The sequence below is a fragment of the Cimex lectularius genome, unplaced genomic scaffold (assembly GCF_000648675.2).
Source record: "Cimex lectularius strain Harlan isolate CLEC.00 unplaced genomic scaffold, Clec_2.1 scaffold102, whole genome shotgun sequence".
NCBI classification, from domain to species: domain Eukaryota; kingdom Metazoa; phylum Arthropoda; class Insecta; order Hemiptera; family Cimicidae; genus Cimex; species Cimex lectularius.
In genome coordinates this window covers 1,747,247-1,771,519 of record NW_019394228.1, presented here as the reverse complement: position 1 = coordinate 1,771,519, position 24,273 = coordinate 1,747,247, and the positions used below count along the sequence as shown (strand labels likewise).

The 24,273-nt window shown below is 34.8% G+C and overlaps 1 protein-coding gene across 4 annotated transcripts in view; it reads left to right on the top strand.

The window, feature by feature from the left end:
* Window positions 1–8,986, top strand: part of LOC106665529 (protein decapentaplegic) — a 41,946-nt gene extending 32,960 nt beyond the window's left edge. For 2 of the 4 annotated variants that reach the window (XM_014392000.2, XM_014392002.2), the window contains exons 2-3: window positions 6,145–6,429; window positions 7,213–8,986. In XM_014392000.2, the coding sequence (XP_014247486.1) occupies window positions 6,159–6,429; window positions 7,213–7,982 (1,041 nt within the window). In that variant the 5' untranslated portion in view covers window positions 6,145–6,158 and the 3' untranslated portion in view covers window positions 7,983–8,986. Of the gene's footprint in view, window positions 1–2,866; window positions 2,980–3,277; window positions 3,408–6,144; window positions 6,430–7,212 lie in introns of those variants that run through there. The other 2 variants (XM_014392004.2, XM_014392003.2) reach the window with 2 other exon arrangements.
* Window positions 8,987–24,273: the final 15,287 nt, after the last annotated feature.

Sequence of the window (24,273 nt, the reverse complement as noted above, 5' to 3'; positions counted from 1 at the left end):
CCAAGCAATAAATATAATCAGAAAGAGAAATGAAATCCGCTGAAAAAAGGTGATATCACTCTTGCATAAAACAATTTATTGTCCTGTATCAAGATGAAAAGAGAATAAAAATGTCACTATTTCTCTTATAATTTAATTTATAGTCTTTTCATCTCTATTTAAGATTTTTTTTCTAAAATCTACATTCGAACGCAATATATCCTGTGATATTGGAAATTGTTTATTTTGTACGAGCCTTCATCCTGATAATCACCAATCGTTTCCTTGTGTAATAGTTTATGAACACTGAGTATTTTACTGTACAATTTTAGTTGTTTATGCTAGTCTTTGAAAACCTGTAAGTAAAATAATATGATAATAATAATTTGACCGACTCTATGTTAATGTATGTTTGCTGCGTCAGTGGTTTTTTAGGGGTTAATACGTACTTATACACCAGCATAAACATTTCAGTTGTCACATTCACGCCCCCAGAGTATTCGATATTCCTTGAGGCGCGGTTGAACGCACTCCATTATCGCTAATAAGTTACTTTTACTCTTGGACGTCAAACACTCACCCACAGAGTATTCGATATTACTCGGGGCGGTGTTAAGCAATCCTTTACTTTCACGTTAATCAATTACATTCATTCAAATAAATTAGCATATACTCGACATATGATACAAACATAAAAGTTTGGTCACATTCACTACTTCAGAGTCTCGATAATCCTCAGTCGGTCGAACCGACTCCATTCTCGCTAATAAGTTACTTTTACTCTTAGGCGTCACACACTCACCCAAGATTACTCGATATTCTTCGGGGATGAGTTAAGCAACCCTTTCCTTTCACGTTAATAAATTACATTCGTTCAAATAAATTAACATAAATACCACATACGATACAAACACGTAAGTTTGGTCACATTCATTCCTTCAGAGTACTCGATGTTCTTTGGGGAAGGGCCGAATACAGTACATTCTCTCTAATAAATTACTTTTACTCTCCAGACTTCGCACTCACCCCAGAGTACTTGATATTCCTAGGTACTGGTATAAACGACCTTTCCCTTTCACGCTAGTAAATTACATTCATTCCAATAAATTAACATAAATATAACACAAGCAGAACACAGACCCACACAAACACTAGGAATATCGAGTACTACCTCAGCAACCTTTCACGTTAATAACTTACATTCATTCAAATAAATTAACATAAACTCGACATACGATACAAACATAAAAGTTTTGTCACTTTCATTTCTTGAAAATACTCGATATTCTTCGGGGAAGGGTCGAACTTACTCTTAATAAGTTACTTTTTCTCTTAGACGTTACACCAGAGTAGTAAATGATAATATTTTAATATAAAAATAAACTTATGAGAATTGAAAGAATCTTAGAAAATCTTAGAAACAAATAAATTTGAGTGGTTAAGTGGAAAATAATTAATTCTGTACATCATTTATATGGTGATGATTTGGAATTTACACTTAATTATGCTATTCCTTGTTATAAATATTAAACTTGATGAATGATGACAATGATTTTTAACAAAATGCCTGTAGGTTTCTTTTTGATTATTTTGGGTCCAAATGTTAAATATTACAAAAAAAGCATACAAAATTTTTGTTCGGAGTCGATACAAAAAAACCTTCAAGCTTTAGGAGAAAAAATTCTGGAATTAGGTAATATCAGCGAGAATCATAGCGGACAATTGGAGGAAGGCGAATCGGCGTGGGTGTGGGCAGATGTCTTGTTCTATTTGACCTCATACACTTGTCCAGAGTTAAAAGTTAATTGAGACACCTAATTAAGCCCTTCATCCTCCCTCGTCTAGACACTTCCTCCATTTTATTAATAAAATTACGACCTCTAAAATTTCTTTTGATTTACAACATTTTAACCCAGGGGGACATGCCGGAGGAAGTCATAAAAGGCGAAAAATTATAAATTGTTTTACTGTAAATGGACGATTCTCTGCCTAATTAGGAACGTTTGTATATTCCCAGATAAACAAAAGCTTTAATTAATTATTAATTTTTTAAAATATTTACCCTCTGCATATTTAAGAAAATGAATAGGCTTATTATGAAATAACAAGATTGTATAATGCATCATTAGTATAGTTTATGATTTTATTATTTCCTTAAAAACGTGTACGCTCTAAATAATTTAAATTTCTTGAAGCACGCTAATCAAAAAACAAATTATTCATAACTGTAAAACTGTTAGTTAAAACTAAAGTACAACAGTCTCCGCAATGCAGAAATCTCGTTAATTCTTTTACCCACCAGTACATGGCACTTACAACAGTATTAGGCAACTTACGTCAAGTATCAGTTGGGGGGAAAAATCAAGGAAACAGACCTTCCAAAGAAGCAGTAAAGAAGTATTTAGCCTATGAATAACTCAAAACGAACTTGTACTCAAATTCAATCTGATGTTGATGCAATAAAGACATGGTCTCCATTCAATCTGTACATACAATTAAAAATTTAAGATGGATGTCACGTCAGACAGTCATGCAACCAGCAGGGCAATGAAGTCGAACTCTCAAAAATGTTACATTCGAAAGAACTTCACCCCTTTGGGGTCAAGGAAGTGTCAACGTTATAATACTTGTCCAGTGGAGGCTACAAGGGATGAAATTCGACTCGAGTGAGCCAAATGGTAAGTTTTAATTCATCTTTAATCTGAGGATCAGTGAGGTAAAAGGGGAGTGAAGACGCTACGAGGTGCGGACCTAATGAGCTTTCGAAGTAGAGGGTAGCGAACTAAGGGGGAGTGAAGATTTTGGCAACAGGTAAATACCTCATTGTGGACTTGGAGAGGGGCGAGGGATAGGGCACGTGTAGTTTAGGTGGGGTGGATACACCTGCTCAGTCGGCATTCAACCATCCGTACACCAACATTGCACCAATCAATCAGTCTCACGCCTGGTATAGCACTTATGTTACTCATGAGTTCCTCCTGCTGCATCCGTACACATCAGGTAAGCCATCGATCCCACAGATGGATTTTTTTCTCTCGCAGGCTTGCAGTTTTCCGGGTCAGCGGGGGGAGGATCGCCGGGGCAAAGGTCGGCGATAATCAATTTTATCGATTTTTCGGTTTTGCAACGTTTCGCTGCTGCGTAAGGAGGAATTGCTTGGAACCGGTTGGCATTCCTTCGGGAAAGGAGCTAGTGCCAAGGTTATATCCCACTCTCGGGTTTAGGACAGACTGCGCGGCGCCCCCACCCCCTCCTCGACCACTACAGTCGACTGTTCAAAACATTTTTTCCCCCTCGGGGATCTTATAAATTTAGCTTGTTGGATTAAGCAAGTGTATTAACTTAAAGACGCGAATCCTGTACGCTCGAAGAACGGGTTGTGTCTAGTGGATATCCCAATATTTCCCACCTACTTGCATCACATATCGGTGAGTCTGACTGAAATTGGCAGATATAATAGAAAATTTTTCAAATTTTATCTCAATTAAAAACTCCTATTTTTATCAATTTTAATTATATTTATACAACAAAACAAAAAACCATACATTTTTAAATTTTTGAAAATTTGATTAGCATTATCAATGTCAATCAAAGTCTTGAAGCCAAACCATTTCTATGAAGACATTTTAACTTATCAGGAAAAATAGTTTAAGTTTATTTAAACATTTTTATATAATACATTTAATTATTTATATACATATAAAGTAAACTAAAGTTCAAAGGCTGCTTCTACTGCTAAGTGTAACAAGTTAATTATAAAAATAAGTTTGAAGTGTGTATTTTATAAATACAAATTTTAATTTTAAAGGTAATAATTGCAATTTTCTTATAAAGATTCTTCAGTTTGCCGTTTCCGATCATTTTTAATCAACATATCCTAGCTGATATATTCTGTAAGGTGCGTTTCAGCTCCTCATCTTCACTGTGTCTCTGTTTGAGAGTTATTATATCGTCTATTTCACAGAAACGACCAAATTGCAAGTTCATCATCTCGCAGACTTGTGAGAAGCCACAAGCCTCACAATCTTGTGTTTATTAAGGGATTTGCTTTCATAAGAAGCATTACTGCTTAAAAAGTTCAGACATACAGACGTCACTGTGTTTGATTCCTCTTTGCAGTCTTGTAATTGCGCTTTGATTTTGTGTCAAGGCAGAAGTCTTTAAATGATCCTCAAAACCGGATCAACAGGGGAATTTTTTTTCTCTCTTGGCTTTGTTTAATATATTGAACGACCCGTTTATAAAAGAAAGACACTGCACCTCGCAGAATCATCCACATAATGATGTTTGTGCGCATCAATTAGCCTGAAGGTTATATGCTCCACACATATAGGGACATTGAACGCTATGAAAAAAAAATCATAAATGTAAACATACTCTGATCCGTTTTAGGATTAAAATTAATGAATTAAATGGAATGTTTACATTCTGAAAATTCAGTTGCTATTTTAAATAGTTTTATCGTTTAAAAACATCAACAGTCATCAAGGGGTTGATCAACTTAATAATAATCGCGTAAATGTTTTTTAATTTGGTTTATTTTAATTATAAATACTAGTTAAATATGATCGGTTTGCGTTATTTTTATTGTGATATGATTATTATTTTTATTAATTTATTTAATTACTGATAGTTTCCAGAGATTAATTGAACAATCATGTTTAATAATTGTAATTCCTTACACAATTTTCTCTTTGCACAGTATGCAAAGGATTTCTTATTAATATCACCTAATTAATTAATTATAGGGATAACGGCCTCATATTTAGAAGCCTGGCTTGTTTATTTTCCTTCCTTTAATTAGATTTAGGATGCAGGTCGAGAGGGTCGACTTTGTCCGTGGGCCTAATCGAGTTCAGGGTATTGAAAGGTGGTACACTGGATAACAGGACTGGTGCTTAATAATTAATAAACGTACCCGTTGGCAAAAACTTTCATCCGCCGACCGGGTCAACTGTTGTACGTCAATAGTGCCTTTCCATTTAAACTTTCCAAGGGGGGGGGGAGTCAACATGGATAATATTGCCATTTTACGATTTAAAAAAAAAAATCATACTGACCATTAATTGAGGAAGTTTATACATTACAGATTTCAAAGAGGGGTTTTTTTTAGTAGATATAGACCACAGGGCAAGGCATAATAGACTTGATTTTCATTAATTGTAACTATTGCAAAAAAAAAATGTATTTTTTTAAATAAATTGAGAGATGTTTTCTTACGGCCTGCGGGGTGACGAACATTTAGTTTGGCAGTTTTCGATATTTTGGTGAGCCTTTCCGCGCTGCTTGGTCGCGTGTCAGCTTCTCGTTATCTTCAGTGATGAAACTACAAGCCATATGATTATTTGGAGATCGTGAGGTGTGGTCTGGTGTGACGTAGGTCACTAAACATCACACATTTCTACAAGCTATATTTTCTACTGCTTTCATTTTTCCTTTTGGCCTAAAATTTCATTTCTGAATCAATTTAGCCGGAGAATTTAAGTTGTTTTTGGGCTAAAAGGCATCAGTAATCAATTTTGCAATTATGATTAAGTTTTGACAAAGGAGCATAGTTGATTTGGTCATACTGGTCATATCGTACCAACACAGCGTTGTGCTGTTCAATGAGTCGGAGCGTAATTAGGTTTATCGATTAAAGCGTTCCGGTTTTTAAGGGGTCGATCAATGTCTTTTTTTCTTGTTTCTCATTCAGGCACGAATTTGAACTCGGTCGTGTATCCGTCGCCCTTCTATAATAGAGCTGAACACTACGATTCCCCAATTTGCATAGAAATAAAAGTTTGAAGCCCCTTTAGAAAAGTCTTAAGAAGAAGAATTAATACTGTATGACAGGAGGTTATTGTGGGAGTATCCTAGGGTTATTTATGAGAGAGGACCTTTGGGTTCATTAGTGGCTGTTTGACCAACTGAGGTGAACGCTCGTCGGGGCTTTCTCCCAGCAGAGTTATAGCCCCTGATAACGCTAAGTGTTACTCTTTTTTCCTTCGCCGCTCCCTCCACGGATGTGGCTTCTTCAGAATTCGACGCCCGCATTCTTAGGTGTTCACTTTATTCCAAGTCTCGTGTTTCCACTTAGTACGAAACCCGAGGATGACCCTTCTCGACCTCAGCCGCCCTTCCTGCTGCGAAAGTTCTCGCTAATCGTATTTTTTGCTGTTTCAGGAGCGTGATCGAACATGGTGGGTTTGGTGATGGTGTTGGGCCTGTTGGGAGTGTTTCAATCTACTCAGGCGAACCTCGACAAAACGGCTCTTGAATCCAACCTGCTCAGGTTGCTGGGATTGAACCACAAGCCCAGGATCAACAGAGACAAACCTCCGGTCATACCAGAAGCCATGCTGCAGATGTACAGAGAGCAGACCGGACTCGACATAGATACATCTAATCTTCCTTTACCCGGCCGAATGACCCGATCGGCGAATACCGTCCGTAGTTTCGTTCATACAGGTAAAAACTATCAAATTACTCCATAATTGTATATTTTCCAACAGTAAAGCCGAAGTTTCATTAATTCACTTTCAAACATACATCAAAATTATATAAACTACGACTAGTGAGAATTATGACTGTTTTATACTGAATCTTCTGCAAAAAGATTAAATAATCTGCTCAAGGAGAAGAACCGCAAATAACTGGATTGATATATAAATAGGTTTTGCGCCTTTGATAATAGGAAGATTACGATTTTATAATTAATCTATTCTTGACTGAAACCGATATCAATACATTTACTCTAATGAATAACAACATCATTACTTTTGCGTTTTTGAAAATAGCACGTACAATACAGTACCTGTTACTTTTATTTACGCCATTTTAACATTGGCATTTAATTAGAACCAAAAACTGGCTATAAAGAGCTGAATACAATTTAAAAAATAAATTAACATATTATAATATTAAACAGATAAAATATACCATCCATTTTTGAGTAGAATTTTCACAGATTCTTTTAGATTTATTTACTGAATAACATTGGGTGGAAAATGTGCTAAATCATGCGATATGCGTGAATTACACAAGGACATCTTTATTACACTGGCACACCTGTCCTTCCCATTCTGGAGATTGCTTACACGATCTGGGCTTTACCGTGTTGGAATTGTTTTTGCAAATCGCCCACGTCCGGTCATAGGTCGTTAAGGACCGAATGCTTTCACCGGTTGCAGCTTATATAAAATAACGTTTATATTCATTAACTCAGATTTGGTATATCTGTTTTGTTTCCAGGTCAAGAGACGAGTAAGAGGAACGATAGGTTCCGTCTTCATTTCAACGTAAGCGACGTGCCGGCAGAAGAGAGGGTGACGGCGGCCGAGCTCAAAGTCTGGGTGGACGGTTCGGCAGGGAGAGTCGCGGTCCACGACATTATACGACCCGGGGTGAAAGGGAAGAGCAAGCCACTTTTGAGGCTGGTTGACTCGAAGGAGGTGACCGAGGACGGAGCTGTCGTCCTGGACGTGCTTCCTGCTGCAGAGCGATGGGCCGAAGAGACCGGTCACAATCACGGCCTCATCGTCCAGCTCTCTTCGCCCAAACTGGTCGCAAGGACGAAACGGTCCTTGAAAGAGCACTCCCTCCTCCTCTATCTGGACGACGGGAAGAACAAAGTCAAATCGCTGGAAGAGATGCTGTCGAGGAAGAAGAGGGCCCCTCCAGGGAAGAAGCACAGGAGAAAGGACGGGAGGGACATATGCCGTCGGCATTCACTTTACGTCAATTTCAAAGACGTCGGATGGGACGACTGGATCGTGGCACCGCCCGGCTACGAAGCGTACTACTGCCACGGCGACTGCCCGTTCCCCCTCGCGGACCACCTCAACTCCACCAACCACGCCATTGTACAGACTTTAGTTAATAGTGTCAGCCCCGCAAGGGTGCCAAAAGCCTGCTGCGTTCCGACTCAGCTCTCGTCCATTTCCATGCTCTATCTGGACGAAGAAAAAGTGGTACTGAAAAATTACCAAGACATGGCCGTCGTCGGCTGCGGGTGCAGATGAACTCTACTCCAAAACCTTGTGATATTGTAAAGCTGTATATTTTTGTAAATAGTGTATAGTGTAGATAGTTACAATGACGTCGTGACGAACGCTTATGGAAATGATAATTCATTCTGGGTAACGTTACCCAAACAGTCATAGTATTAATCTAGTACCTAGAATACGTTGGAGGTAATGTTGCAAACGTGATTTTTAGGGCATTTGTTTTGTATTTATTCCATTGTACAGTCATCGATTGGAAGTGATATATCGTCTAGAGTCGGATGGTGTTTTAGTTGCGCTCGATATTAGGATTTTGTTCTTTTCCATAGAACGAGTAGTATTAAAGTCATAGCTTTACGTAATTAAAAGGGAAGATCGAGTTTCAATTAAAATAAGCATTAAGCATACAATAATTGTATAATTCAATCCAGTTGACTTTAAATAGATCTGTATTCCGATTTTGAACACATCCTAACATATACAGCATTTTCGCTTTAAAAAAAAGTTGTTAATATTGTGCTTGTTTTTAAATTTTTAAACGATCTGTTAATTTGAATTTAATTGTTAGACCTTTTTACCATATTTATTTTTTAACCGAAAAGTCTTGTGGAATACGGGCTTTTCTTTATAATTGTTTTTCTTAGAAATACATAAGTAAATGTTTTAAAATATCTGTTTGTCTAATTTACCAGAGTGATAAAAAGTGTAAATATGTTAATACAAAAATTTTGTTAAATATATTTATTATTTAAGCAAAACGAACATTGTTTAAACGTTGTAAAATATAGTAGTGTAAAGTATGTATAATTTAGTCTTGAAATGTCTTTAAGTATCGAAAAAAACTCCATTTTTATTAAAATATATATATATTATTTTCAAATTATTTATTTGGATAGAAACATTTATTGTTATTTTACTTGCTGATAAGAGGCTATATTTACCTATGAGCTAGTATATTTTTAAAGATGTTTATGAAAACCCAAAACCGGCACATGTTAAAAATAAACATTTATATAATTTTACTCGTTGTACTTTCTTGTTTTATTCAATAGTCATTCAAAAATTTAGCTTTTATAGTTTAAAACAAAAATTAGCAAATGAAAATTACAGGGTACCGTTTTTGACAAGAACAATATTTTTGTAGTCGAGAAACTGGCCATACCGCAACAAAACGATGTCTTCCCAATAATAAATTGTCCATAAAAATGCATGTTTTTCATAAGTTGTGTTCCACATTGAACATTGAAAGAATCTTAAGAGATCTTGCAAAACTAATATACTTAATATTTAAAAAACAAACAGAATTTACAAATTTTATTTCAATTTAAAAAATAATATTGTCTATCATGACGTGTACCAATACGTATAAAAAATTCATAATAAAAACTGTACAATCATACATCAATTCCGACAAACTTCAAAATGAACTTTTTTTAAAAGTAAAAATCAGATATAAATGAAAAACAAATTATTGACACTTGTTTGATCAATACTGATCATCTCTGGTAATGAAGAACCGGCGATAATGGTATCCAAGTAGTGATAAACCGGCCGGGATCAGTATTGATAAAACTTCTGTCAAAATATAAATAAACAATCATATTTTTTTAATGTTTTATACTCTGATGTTATCAAATAGTAGGAGTGACGAATCTGAACTTTATACCAAACCAGATTATGAGTTTTAATTTAAACATGTTAAAAAACACAAACTAAAATAATTTTATTTTTTAACTGGCTTATTATTTTAATAAAGACTTTAAGAAACGTGTTTATAAAAATTAAATTAGAAAAATTATGTTTAAACAATAAAGAGTACTGTTTTGAAACAATTTCTCTCAATTTTATATTTTAAATCAAAAACATTCCGGCTTCCTATTAATACAAAATATTTGATAACAATATTCATTTCTTCAGTTCAATAATAAATTAAAGTTAATTAATCATGGGTTATTTAACAGTATTAGAAAAATGGAAAATGTTCAACGTTCAGTTGTTGGAAGACGTACAGGGCGATTAGGACTATGTATTTTCCTATTTCTAATTTATGGATTTATAGCAGGTAAAACTTTCAATTGCACTAATTAATTACTGCCCTGACTTCCCTTTTATTCCACCGCATATCTCAAACCTGTAATTTCGTCGAGGAACATTAATTTTAAAAGAGCGGTAAGCGCTTCAACTAAATCCGGTCAGTCATTCTTGACATGTTCCAACCCGTTATTATCAGCGACATTATTTTTATTAATTGAGCCAGATAACTTGAGCTCCTTCTTACTCTAAATCATTGAAACCCAGACCTTTGCCTTGAAAAATTCATTAATTGAACGATTAAATTGTCTTATGTACAAGGTACAAATTTCCTTAATAACCAAAACAACCAAATTGAACACCTAGGGACATAAATCTTATTTAGATCTGAAAACATTCAAACAAAATTTTTGAAATATGTATTTCAGGTTTCTTTTTTTGTTGGATTTGAACACTGAAAAGTGGATTATTTAACAGTGATTATAAATAACATTCTGACAAAGAGTCTAATTAATAAATGAACACTGGAAGTAGTAGTGGTAACAAGTAGCCAACGTTTCGACCTTTATTGAGATCATCTTCAGGGCCTGGAATTTATTTATAGGTTGAAGTACTAACAATGGTAGTAGTAGGGATAGTGGTGGTGGTTGTAGAAATAATAGAATTTGCAGCAGTATTAGTAATAACTAATCATGTCTGGTCTATTTCAAAGGTATTATTATATTATATCTATATTCAAAGTACATAATAGTATAAATAGTAGCGGTAGTGATAGAAGAAGAGCAATATTCGATAGGCCTATTAGAGGATGTTTGAAAAAGTCGCTCAGGGACTTGCCGAGGTTGCTCCTCACTCCCTTACAGACTTGAGGTCATCCCTGTCCATTACCTGCAGCCAATATGGATGAGTAGCGCAGCTATTTTAGCCACCCATTCAGTCACCTAACTTAACGGACCCTGGAAAACCGATGGGATTGTACAAATGGACCTGATTTAGTGGTGGTGGTTGCAGTACTTAATAAGGAAAATAGTAGCCGTAGTGATGGCGGAAGTAGAAGTAGCAATATTCGTTAGGTCAATTAGAGGATAATTGAAAAGTCGCTCAGGGACCTCGGTATTAAGAACATGTCGAGATTGTTCCTCACACCCTTACTGACTTGAGGTCGTCCCTGTCCATTGCCTACAGCCATATGGATCGGTAGCGCAGCTTTTTTAGCCTCCCATCCAGTCACCAAACTCCACGGACCATGGAAAACCGATGGGATTGTACGAATGGACCTGATCTGCTGACGAAGTAGGTTGTAGTAGTCTTGCCCGCACTACAGGATACGAACACCGGCAGAGACGGAAATAAGTTATATTTTTGTTTAAATAAATAGGAAAAAGTAGTAGTAGTGGTGGTAGTGGTTTTAGTAGTAGCTGTAGTTTTTGTTGGGATATTAACAGTAACTAATTATCTTTGGCCTTTTTAGAGTGTTGTAATTATGATTTGACCACCCTTTGAATTTGCGCACGCCTTGAACATTCATGAAAAAACTTATTTCTTTTTACTGTAGATTATATTGTTTTAAACCTTTTTCAAATTGAATATTTTGAGATTGAGAAATTTTAGATAGATTAGCAAACGATGAAATCAGAAAAAGGTCTTTGGCAAATTATATCAAAAACAATTTCAGTTTTACAGTGTTTAGTTTTACAATGGCAGAAACTGGACGTCTCCAGGGTGCTTTTGTTGAAGAGATGAAGGCGATAACTTTTTCACTTGGAACGGCAGTTGCACCCAATCCAGGTGCATGGTGTATGCTGGAAGCTCTTCTAGCCAAACAGTTTTTTTCCGTTCCCTTCCCTCTTAAGAGGTTAATATTTATTTACTGGCCTCTAAGCAGAAACTTCTATAGGAAAGCATGTTGGTTTACTAGTTGTAAAAAGTTGTAAACAGCGGCCACAAATCTTCACACCGCTTTGTTTTACCGTCATGCATATAATTTATTTTTTCTAACAAATGTTAGAAACAAAGAGTCTGAATAAAGGAATAATCTCACTTTATCAACCAAGATCGATTATTAAAGATAGTTTTCTGAGAATGATCGCAGGATCGACCCAATTAGCTTCTGGCTAGTTCTACCGTTTTGAAACATAATTCCACGAAAAGTTAAAAGATAGGCATTCTTATTTTGACATGTCTTCACGCTAAAGAGGATTTTGGACAGAAGGAGCACAAGTGGTAGATATGCTGAGTCAGACGGGAACAACCACACCTGTCGTCCTCCATATTCAGCCTCCAATCCTTTTGACAATTGCTAGTTTTAAAATAGAAACAAAAAAAACAAGACCCCCCGCAATAAACAAAAATTCTCACCTTAAGGGAAATAAATATATAATAGTAATTGACAAGAAAACTTGCTGTTTAAACAATCTCGTCAATAAGCAAAGCTTAAAAAAAAAAAGATTCCTTATTTTCTATAACTATTATAATGAAGTAGGCTCTAAGCAGCATCTTATTCTAATAATGATCACAAGAAAACTTCCTTCTTATTTGCTAAAAATGTATTTTTTGCTTGAAAAAATCTAAACTAGACACACAAAAATAAATTAAAAATTTTCAGGATAACTCTCTACAGAACTGTGTATGTATTACTTAAGATATTTATTGCTGGGACTAATTGTCTAAAATTATATCAAATTCAGTTCCAAACCCTTTGAAAAATTTTCTCATTAGCTTTTTATAACTAAATTTTTACAAATTCAAGAAACACAAAATGAAGTTTAGATGTTACTGAATATCTTCACGTCGTCTTCAATGAGGAACAGTTCAAACCACAAACCGGGAGAAAACGCGGACCCGGAATAAACTGATCAAAATCGTACATCCCTTAGTAGACACAGCACCACCAATTTTTTTAGTCTTGACACATCCATTATATTTAATCGAATTTTATCAAAATGATCACTTAGTTTTAGCAAACCAAGCAAACTGAAATTCCATTCTGATGTATTGTATGGCTTTTTATAGCACAGATTATGGACTTTTCATGAAGGCGTGAAAATCACCTACATGGATGGCGTTGCTGATCTTCCTACCAATATTTCAGATCTATCAATAATCAATCTATATCCGTCTTTCTCTTTCTCTCTCTCTCTCTCTCGCTCTCTATGTGTACCTATCTATCCCTCTACCAATCTATATTTTATCTATATAACTATCCATCTATCCGTCTACCAATCTATATTTTATCTATATGTNATCTATCTATCTATCTATCTATCTATCTATCTATCTATATATCTATCTATCTATATATCTATCTATCTACTATCTATCTATCTATCTCTCTATCTATCTATCTATCTCTATCTATCTATCTCTATCTGTCTATCTATCTTTCGTTCTCCCTCTCTCTGCAATAGAAGGTTAAACGGTTTATTTATTTATTAAATAATAATAAATAAATAAACAGATAGAGAAAGAGATTAATAGATATTTAAATAGATAGATAGATAAATCTTGGGTGATTGTACATCAAGAAATAACATCTTTTGTAAAACTGCTAGATGGTTTGTAAAATATGGAAATTTGGTGAACACCAATTTGATAAATTACCTTTTTTTAACAATCATTATGGGGAGGCTTATCTCCCGTCTATCACGAGGATTATCCTAATATGGGTTTGTGTGAAAGAATTTTGGTGGATGAATGTAATATATTAGCGTGAATGGGAAAGCTTATCCCCAATTACACCAAGGAATATCGATTGCTCTGGGGTAGGGTGAATGTAATTTATTAGCGTGAATGGTAGGTCTTAGCCCGAAATTACCCCGCGGGATATCGAGTATTTTACGGTAGTACGATTGAAGTCTAAGTGTGACTATAATTTATTAGCGCGAATGGAGGGGCCTATCCCCCAATACCCCGAGGGATATAGTACTCTGGTTTGCTAATTAGACTATCATGTTTCTGTGTATTTGCGTTATTTTATACACAAATGATAAAGCCCTGAGATTCAGAGCGGCTATCAAAAGTACAAAGAGAAGAAAAAATTGGTTGCCGTTATATCATAAAACATAACTTCGCTGGAGAATCAGTAAAAGAAATTAGTCGGTTTAAAACGCGAGAAAGATAAGAAAAGAAAAGTAAAGCGAAGAAAGAGAAGGTGGCGATGACCAATGTAGTTTACTGTCCTAAAACTAAAAATTAATTAATTTTAAAATATTTAAAAAATCATTTCCTCACATAAGTTTTCCTAAAAATATTTCTATTTTTTGTTGCCGCAAACGATTAATTATTATTCTAAATCGATCATCTTGCTAAAGAATCAATTAACCTCCATCGTTTAAATCTAAGCCACGATAGCTCAGGTGGTTAGAGCAGCGGCGTATTGAGGTTCGAATCCCGCTCGTAACACAAACTTTTTCATTTCGACCAAAACCTTACACAAAAAGATTAATTAATTGAAAGAAGTAATTTGGTAAATAGACCATTAAATATAATGGATTGTTTAAAACGTTGAACCAGCTAAATAATAAGGACATATTTATAGTTATGTTGTCTACTGGCATCCATCAGTTCCTCTACAGTTTGGTACGATTTTATCAATTCCATTTTCGGAACTGCTGAAATATTGATTTTTTGTCTTTAAAATTTTAAAATTGATCTTCTGACTCCATTGTACGATTGACCTAAGAAATATTCGTAACTTTGTTGACACTGCTTGTTTTTACGTTTCATATTCATTCTATCTTCAGTGATGTACTGTCTTTTAATCCTAGAACGTAAAAACCATAGAGAAAAGAACGAAACAGTGATCAAGTCAAAATAAGATCATCTGTTAGCGGACCAACATTGCTGAAAATGTGGTCGTTTGTGAAAAGACAGCCTTCATGATAAACAATTCTAGGATTTATGTCGTCCTTAAATTTTCCGATATGAAAAAGAGTAACTAAATGGAAAATAATGGATCGATTATGAGCCGAATCAGATAAAAGCTTGAACGGCACAGTAAAAAGGCCGGGCACATTGTCAGTTTCCTGTCGAGCACGAAGATGAGATGTACGATACGCGAGGTATGTTAATTAAGCGCTTTGTATGACAAGAGCGAGTCCGATTACAAGCAATAATACGTCATTAGAATAAACGATCGGAAAGTTACGAGTTCAACTCGGCCTTTGAAATAATAAGTAAACGGTTTTTTTTTTGTTTTTTCCTCCAGGTACGAGATCCCCTAGGGTCAACCAGGGAAGATTTACTCGGGGGTTGTGACGTTGAAAAAGTAATTGTCTACTGTTCTTTGGAGATAGGATCTTTAGGCCTCACTGATCGTTATCAAAGCCGACATCTTCTTCAATCACCACGCAACCCTTTAAAGACTCATGCACAATGTTCTCGGGGGAATTAACCAATCTCGCCGATCAGCTCGCCATTATTTTCAAACCTCTTCTTTTTTATAAAACCGCTTTTCAGCCGCTCGTTACGATTACTTTGAAAAAATTCCTGCTGAAATATTATGTTATTACAAAATAAAAAAATATAATAAAATCTTCAGGAAGAAGAGAGGAAATTTTGCAAGATTAAAGATCATTCATTGAAAAGCCACCAAAGGTTGTAGGTAATCTTATAGTACTGCACTTGCAATATGTACAATTTAATGTCAATCAAAAAATGTTACTATCATGATCCTCGGTAAACAAATGTTAAATTTTAAAAAAATTCATCGGCAGCGGCCATCAGGGGATCTGAATCGTAGAAGACTAATAAGTCATATGCTGTTGACACACGGACATTTAATTTTGGGTCAAATCCCCCGTATAATTAATTTAGGTTCTTTTTGCTTTGTAATTTTTGGTCTGAGGCTTGAACGTGGATTATGAGAGAGAGAGGGAGAGGGAGAGNGAGAGAGAGAGAGAGAGAGAGAGAGAGAGAGAGAGCGCGAGTTAGTGAGAGAGATCAATACATAGATAGATAGGGATAGATGGAAGATAAATAGACAGGGGGTGAGAGGTTAATAGATTGATGATGTAGATAGATAGAGGATACGTAGATATATAGAGGGAGAGGGAGAGAAGAGAAAGAGAGGGAAAAAAAGAGAGTGTCAGGTAGGAAGATACATAAACTAAATTATACACCCTCTGGTGGAAGGTCTAAGACTTGTGCTATGTAACGCTAAGGTCAGGAAAGGTGTGCAGCTCTTCGCCCTATAATGAAAGTAATTCGTCTATTTCATCTAAGCTGCAGTCTTGTTTAAAGTATAACTTATAACATTGACATATAAAGTATATGTACATAACCTGTACAAGTTAGTTAACGATTATGGTAATTTTGTTTGTCCCTGTTGAATTATGATTACTATTATTTTATACCATTAGAATCTAATAACCTAACTCTATTATTCCATAACAAAACTCTATTTACCATTAGTGTAAAGTGAGAGAGAGAGAGAGAGAGAGAGAGAGAGAGAGAGAGAGAGAGACAGAGAGGGAGGGAGAGAGAGAGAGTGAGGGCGTGAGTGAGGAAGTGGGTGGGTGAGAGAGATCAATACATAGATAGATAGGAATAGATCGTAGATAAATAGATAGGGGGAGAGTGATTGATAGATTAATGATGTAGATAGATAGATGGATACGTAGATATGTAGCTGCAGAGAGGGAGATCTTTTTGTGTAAGGTTTTGGTCGAAATGAAAAAGTTTGTGTTACGAGCGGGATTCGACCTCAATACGCCGCTGCTCTAACCACTTGGTGTCCGAGTGGATCGAAGTCACTCAAGTGGTCAGAGCAACGGCGTATTGAGAGGTCGTGGGTTCGAATCCCGCTCGTGACACTAATTTTTTCATTTCAATCCAAACCTTACATAAAATGATTAATATTTTTAAGATTGTATCATTTTACTTAATTTCACCTTAGATGGTATATGTACCATACTAGTCTTATACTTTATTGAAAACTTTTATTTATTCTATTGTTAATAATATATCACTTACAGTGCATCACATTAACTTTTAAAAGTTAAACATAACATTTAGGCCGAAAGAAATTTGTGGGTGTACAGAAGACTGATTCATGAAATATTCCACAATAGCTCAAAAATTAACGTTTTACTAAACATAATATGATAAATAAACATTCATGAATTCATAATACGATATGAATTGTTTATTACTACAGTACTTTCTGGGTATGCGGGTAGAAAAGTAACAAAAATATTGACATACATAGTAATTTTACATCCATATAGTTTTTTCTTACTATACATTTTTTCAAAGAGACAATTACGAATTAAAAAGATGAACTAGCATCACGGATAACTTCTTTACGCACTTGATTTTGTTTTGTAAATTGGAGTAGAAGAGGTTTCCAGGAATGCAAGATGGAATAATACGGCTGAGTACGACGTCTGGGATTGATCAGCTTACTGTCCGAATCATACAATTGAATGAACCAAAACGACTTATGTCAAAAGGAAATATTTTATACATCTGGAAATGACACTATTAACTCCATGCTAACAAATATCCACAGGTTATCTTACGTAAACTTACATTGGCTAAAGCATTAAAATTTAAATATTAATTATTTAAATTTTTTTTTCATTTAATGGAAGATTTAAGTATGTATTTTGTTCGTAGAAATGGTTTTTCTGTCAGCGATTATACGTCCCAGGTCAAATTGCAACAACAGCACAGCCTTTGGATCACAGGGGCAATGGACAACTCCGTCAATTGTACTATAACACTGCTAAACCAAACTCTATTGGAAATATATATACAAGGAGAAGCTAGGAAAAGCACATTTAGGCTCCAAAAATAATCAAATTGGATGGGAAATAAACACTTCTGGCACACAGCAATTAATTGTATCTCAACAATATTGTATACAACATGCTATGATCTCAACAGACTTCAAAAGAGAAGAGGAATTCAGATACTATGATATGGCATGCAGATGACTCCAAAACAAATTAAGGAACTTGATCAGGCGTTTTCTGTACGAGCCCAAAAGCAATTAAACTCATTAGGGAAGTACACAACGAGCTTTCAAGCTGAAATACTTGCCATCAACGTTTAAGCGTTCGATAATATTAAATGATGTTTCATTGACAAATAATCCTCATAAGATCGGGTAGCCAAGCAACTATTAAAGCATTAGCATGCAAAAAAACCACATCGAAACCAGTGACTGCATAGAATATCTTCAAAACCTGGGGAAACCTGATAGTATCTTGGGTACGAGGAAATTTTTGGCAGATTTACTGGCCAGAGGAATCCGCAAGACCATATATGGAACCTGAACGAATTCATGGGATAACAAAAATAAGCAAAGACTCCTATATCACAGAATGGATCCGAAAAAGATAGCAGGAGAAGTGGATAAATTCTAGAGGTGCTACACCCAGTAAACTTATGCTAAAACAACCCTCACCAAGATTGGCAAACTCACTGCTACAATTAGAGAGGGCTAAACTCAGAAAAGACTACATACTGGCCACTGCCATCTGCGAAAACAACTACAAAACATGGGTATATTCAATGACGACCCCATTTGTAGGTTATGCAATGAGGAGGAAGAAATAGCATCGTACATCCAGTGAGTTCGTATGTGAAAAAATTACTTCTAATACTGAAAACAATTTTTCCCTTCAACGGGTTACCTAGTGATTCGACCAAGATCTGTTCCAACAGGAAAGGAAATTTTAAAAAAAGTGCACTGGGAAACTTGAAAATTTTGTTCGTAAAACTGAATACGTAATAGCTAAAGTGAAAGTAGTTTGTCGTATGCAATTGTTAAAAAAGTTATAAAACATCAGCAACAATTCTGAGAAAGCGTTCTGTAAGAATAATATAAAGTTAGAACGGAAATTCGCTTGTCTTATATCGGTTAAAAAGAAATCTTTCGCCCATAGTTACAAAGAGGTCAATTTAGTGAATAAAACTAATGTTGTAATTGATAAAGACGTTTTTGAGATACTTCAATTTACCATAAAATGAACATAACCTTACTGTATTTGAACTATTACTGATTTGGAGGTGATCAATGGGGTCGATAATAGTAGATTGCAAGATGTGATTAGAGCTGAAGTTACTAACATAATCAGAAACGGTATTTCCTTTTTGAAAAATAGTCAAGACATGAAAATAATTGGCTTGATTGGGAAAATCAAACAATTTTTAAATGAACATCGTGAAACCTGATAAGTGGAAGCAGACAAGGGAAACAGAAATGCCTAATGCATAAAGAGAGTACAATGAAAAAATGCTAACCCAAAAAGATTGACAAGATTTATAAGGAAATTAAAAACGATCCCCACACTAGGTTTAGAAAAGAAAAACTTGGTCGACAAACTTGTAGAAACTGGCTGACAAGAGTGAAAGCTTAAGATTAAAAATCCACAACTTGATTTCCCCTAAAATGTATGAACGACCTAAAGGATATAAAGAAGTGTGTGGTGTTTAGTGGCTGTTACTTGACGATTTTTTGAAAGAAGAAGAAGATCCTGAAGATGATTTCAATAAAGATCGAAACGTTGGCACGATACAGAAATTGGGCACTCTCAACACGACAGACAAGAATGATACATCTACACGGTAAAAAAACACATTGAGCCCTGAAGATGATTTCAATAAAGATCGAAACGTTGGCACGATAAAGAAAATATTTTGCTAAAACCTACTATAGTCCTAAGTCTAAGACCTATAGTTAGAATCCTTAGCAGTGTTGGGAATGAATCTTCAAGAAAACATGAGATTAATCTGTAAACACTTTTAAGGTTGTTTTGCCCTGATGATGACCTTGAAATAGGTCTAAAGCTATTAGTAGTAACTAACTTTGCATTCTTCTGCAAGACATTGATCCAGAGTGTTCTTATGTAAAAAGGTGGGCGATACTTCTAATAACGAAAACTAAATAAATCTATTGTTTGATAGTTGAGTATCTCTTGGTCTGCCTATCATCTTTGATATTTGTTGGCTTGTTTCCCATCTTCCAATAAAAATCAGAGAGTATTGGCAGACCAAGGGTGATAGGTATCAAACAATAAATAATTATTTGTTGGATTGGCACCCTACAACCGATCATTATTTTTCCAAATTCACATAATCTTTCTCCTTCATATGAACGGATAGAAATTTCAAAATAATTTATGCAAAACTTCTCAACGGAGCAATTTTCTGCTTTTGTACTACCTTGTTTAGTCAAAGCTGAACTTATTTTCATTTACATCTATGTCTGTGGTCTCCATATTTAGAAGCTTCGTCCATTTCCTCTGCCAAATAATTGCGGGTTGGTTTATTTTTGTTCAATAAAGCCGAGCTTCTTTGAGGTCCCCAGGACGTCTGCATCGCCTTGTCCAATGATAAAAGAGAGGTCGAAGAAGGAAGGAATTTATTCGCCGCTTTTGTCAAGTGAAATACCATTCAATACCGAAGATGCTTAGGCCCCATTGGAGGGAGGTGGACCGATTTCAGCCCCACCAAACCGCCATTTTCCTCCACCTTTTCCCAGCCTCCAGCAATAAAAGCTCTAGCAGGCATTCTCTCCCCCAAGCACGCATGTCACATAACGGTGAACTACAAAAAAAAATTATAAATTTATTTTTGTTATACAGGGTGTTCGGCTACTCGTGTTATAAACTTTGCCAGTAGATTCTACATTCAAAATGGATTGTTTAGCCTTTTGTATAAAAATTGAATTGTTTTCCCTATATTTTTGTTTTTTACAGGTGCATTTTAACGTATAAACTATTTTGCTATTTTTTATTGTTCCTGTAGGGTCTTTTATGCGATGTAATAAATTGTATACATTATTATTGTATACATCACTGATTTAAATAAATAGTAAAACATTTTAACATTTCTTCTTTTTTGCAAATTTTTATTATTATTTTCAGCGAGACCTACATAAAGTCGCCCTGCATATTGAGTTACTTCATCTTGTTCAATCTTTTGTTTTTTCTTTATCTTCTTTAGTATTAAAAAGTTTTTTTTCTTTGTTGTCTTATAATTCTTTCTATAACATTTTTTGAATAATTATTTTTATTAAAGTTTTTTTAATGTTTTTTAAGTTACATTAGTGAAATAGTATCTCAAATAATGCATACATTTTTCTTAAAAACCTATTAGATTTCGTGGTCCGATTGATCCAATAAATTCTTTTCAATTAATTAATCTTTAATTAAGGTTTTGGTTCAGATAAAAAAGTCAGTGTCACACACTGTATCTATCGAGACTTCGATCCACTCGGACACCAACTTCCCATCTCAACCCCACCAAAACCTTAATTAAAGATTAATTAATTGAAAAGAATTTTTAATAATATTAACCTTTTAGATTATAGGGCGCATGGAGAAATAGTTTTGCTCAGAACTGATAAGGCTTTACGCAGGGTGTTCGGCTACTCGTGTTACAAACTTTGCCAATAGATTCTACATTCAAAATGGAACCAAAAAGTCTGTAATTAACTATGTTCGAATCTCAGCAAGTTATTCCACTGTTTATAATTTTTTAAGATTTCACGGCTTTGCTTCAAATAAACAATGATAACACTAAAACTAAAAGGTTTTGAGCAGGTTGATACCACTAAAAACTACGTTAAATTTCCAACAAGATTTGATAAATAATAAACTTTTCCGTTGGTGAAATAAGCGTTTTAATGGCCAGAATTTTGAAAAAAAATTCAAAGTGGAAAAACATTCTATGGTGATTCTAAACTACTATTTCCAAACCTAGAGACGAGCAAATTTCAGAAAACGTACTCCATTTAATATCGTTTTTAGTGGTGTAATTTCTTTTTTCAAAGATGAATAAATTGATGGAGGAAAGGAAAAATCCGTGCTGACGGATTGGTAAGGTCGACATTTTTTTAAAAATATTTTCACCTTGCCAATCCATCAAACTACGGTTTTTTCTTTCCTTCATCAATTTCTTCATCTTCGGAAAAGTAATTTAAAAAACACCACTAAAAAGGATATTAAATGGTGTACGTTTATTGAAATTTGGTCTCTAGGTTTGGAAATAGTAGTTTAAAATTATCATACTGTTTTTCAATTTTGACAAAAAAATTTTTTTAAGTCTTCCTTCTAAAACGCTTATTTCACAAACGTTAGAATTGATCACATCTTATAGGAAATTTAACGTGGTTTTCAACGGTATCAACGAATTTGTCCAATACCTTTTAGTTTTGGAGTTATCATTGTTTATTTGAAGCAAGGTCGTGAAATCTTAAAAAAAAATGAAATAAATCTGAAAATGTTGAGATTCGGAACGTAGTTAGTTATGAGTTTTTGGTTCCATTTTGAATGTTGAATCTACTGGCAAAGTTTGAAACACGAGTAGCCGAACACCCTGTATATGCACTTTCTCTTATATGACAAGATACAGTACAACAATTGGTAACTATTTAAATCATGATTCAACCACCTGTTTCATTATTTCAAACTCTTGCGGGTTTATTTATTTATTTATTTTTTTTAAACTGAGTTGTTAACATCAAATCACCTTATAATTGCATATAAATGTTATAATAAAATCTTTCTGAAAATTTTCTATAAAAAAAAATACATATATGCGGTTAAACATAACTGTACGTGATGATTTAGCAGCATAAATCGAACTCCCTAGATCCTATTATCAGATTTCGCTCCGATTCCAAAAATAATAACCAATTAACTTTCGAAGCGCGCAAATATTATTAAATAACCGAGCAGGCTTATTCCACCTTGAAAGTTGAGTGTCCGTGAAAAAAAAAAAAAAAAAGCACGCTTGGCAAGAGTTTTGTGGGCATTTTAGGGCATGAAGGCAATCTCTGACAATTTGCCTTATTTGTCGTTATCTCGAAGATCTAGGCCGCATAATCTTCAACAGTGCCCCACGCAGATTTTTTTACCGAAAGCACTGTCCAGAACTCCAGGCATTCTTGCCTGCTCATCTCCGATATTAATAGGTTGAGCCATTAAAAATGATCGTTTTTCTTGCTAATTTAAAATTGTTTTAATAATTTTAATAATCTAGATAATTTTATTTTGAAACAATTTTTTTAATTATTCACATTTTATAATATTGTGTTCTATGGTTAGTTGCCATCTCGAGGCCAGAATTCCCTCACAATAGCACTCTTTGTGTTTTGAAAGGAAGAATCTGCTCCATTTTGAACCTTATCCAAAAAATTAAAAACTTTCCCTCGAAGATAATGAGCCATGGACCAGAACAGATAGTAGTCGGAAGGTGCTAAGTCTGGACTATAAGCAGGAGAAAGCTCGATTCCATCCGATTCCGTAATTTTTTGTTTCGTTTAAAGAGAAGTGCGTGGTTCGGGTGTTATCTTGTTGAAGGAAAACTCGATTTTTATTTACTAATCCTGGGTTACGCTGGGTCAAAAACATTATACATTTTTTGTAACTGCTCACAGTAGCGTTTTGAATCATGGTACGACCTGCTAGAATAAACTCATAATGAATTATGTCCTCGCAATTTCAAAATACAGAGCCTTTTTTCGAATTTCTTTTGTTTAGCGACTGGTAGAACAAGCTGATTGCAATCTAGCTAGTTTCTTGGTGGGTTTCTCCAATATACAGGGTGACTGCGATAAATGTCGAAAATTTGAGATGTTTCTACTCACCAATGCAACAAAAATCTTCCTATAAACCCCTGTCCAAATCTCAATGGTAAAGAAGTAATTTCAGGTTTGTTTTTTTTTTGTTTTTTTTTAATTTTTCGACTTAGGCCCACTAAATTGCTTATAAACTTCAGAATGAACGTTAAATTTTCTAATTAATTAAGGTTTTTAGTTGAGATAGAAAAAAGTCAAAGGCACGAGCGGGATTCGTACCCACAATCTTCGGCTAGATACGCCGCTGCTCTACCACTTGAGCTATCGTGACCTCGATCCACTCGGACATCACGATAGCTCAAGTGGTAGAGCAGCGGCGTATCTAGCCTAAGATCGTGGGTTCGAATCCCGCTCGTGCCATTGACTTTTTTTCATCTTAACTAAAAACCTTAATTAATTGTAATGTATTAATTGGTCAAGCGGACCACGAAATCAGAGAAGTTAAATTTTCTGTAATGAAATCTATTTACATTGCAGAATTGATGAAAAAATTCTGCACGAACAATCCAGAAAAAACAAAAATGTTGAAATTTGGAATTTTTTTAAAATGTTGAATTGGTAACTGTTAATAACTACAAACTCCTGGAGCGTTGCAAATCCCCTCAAAAGTTCTTATTTCAGTTAGCTTCCAGCGGTATAGTTACCTTTTTTGTATTGCGCTTCTGGAAGGCCCAAAGATTTGCAATT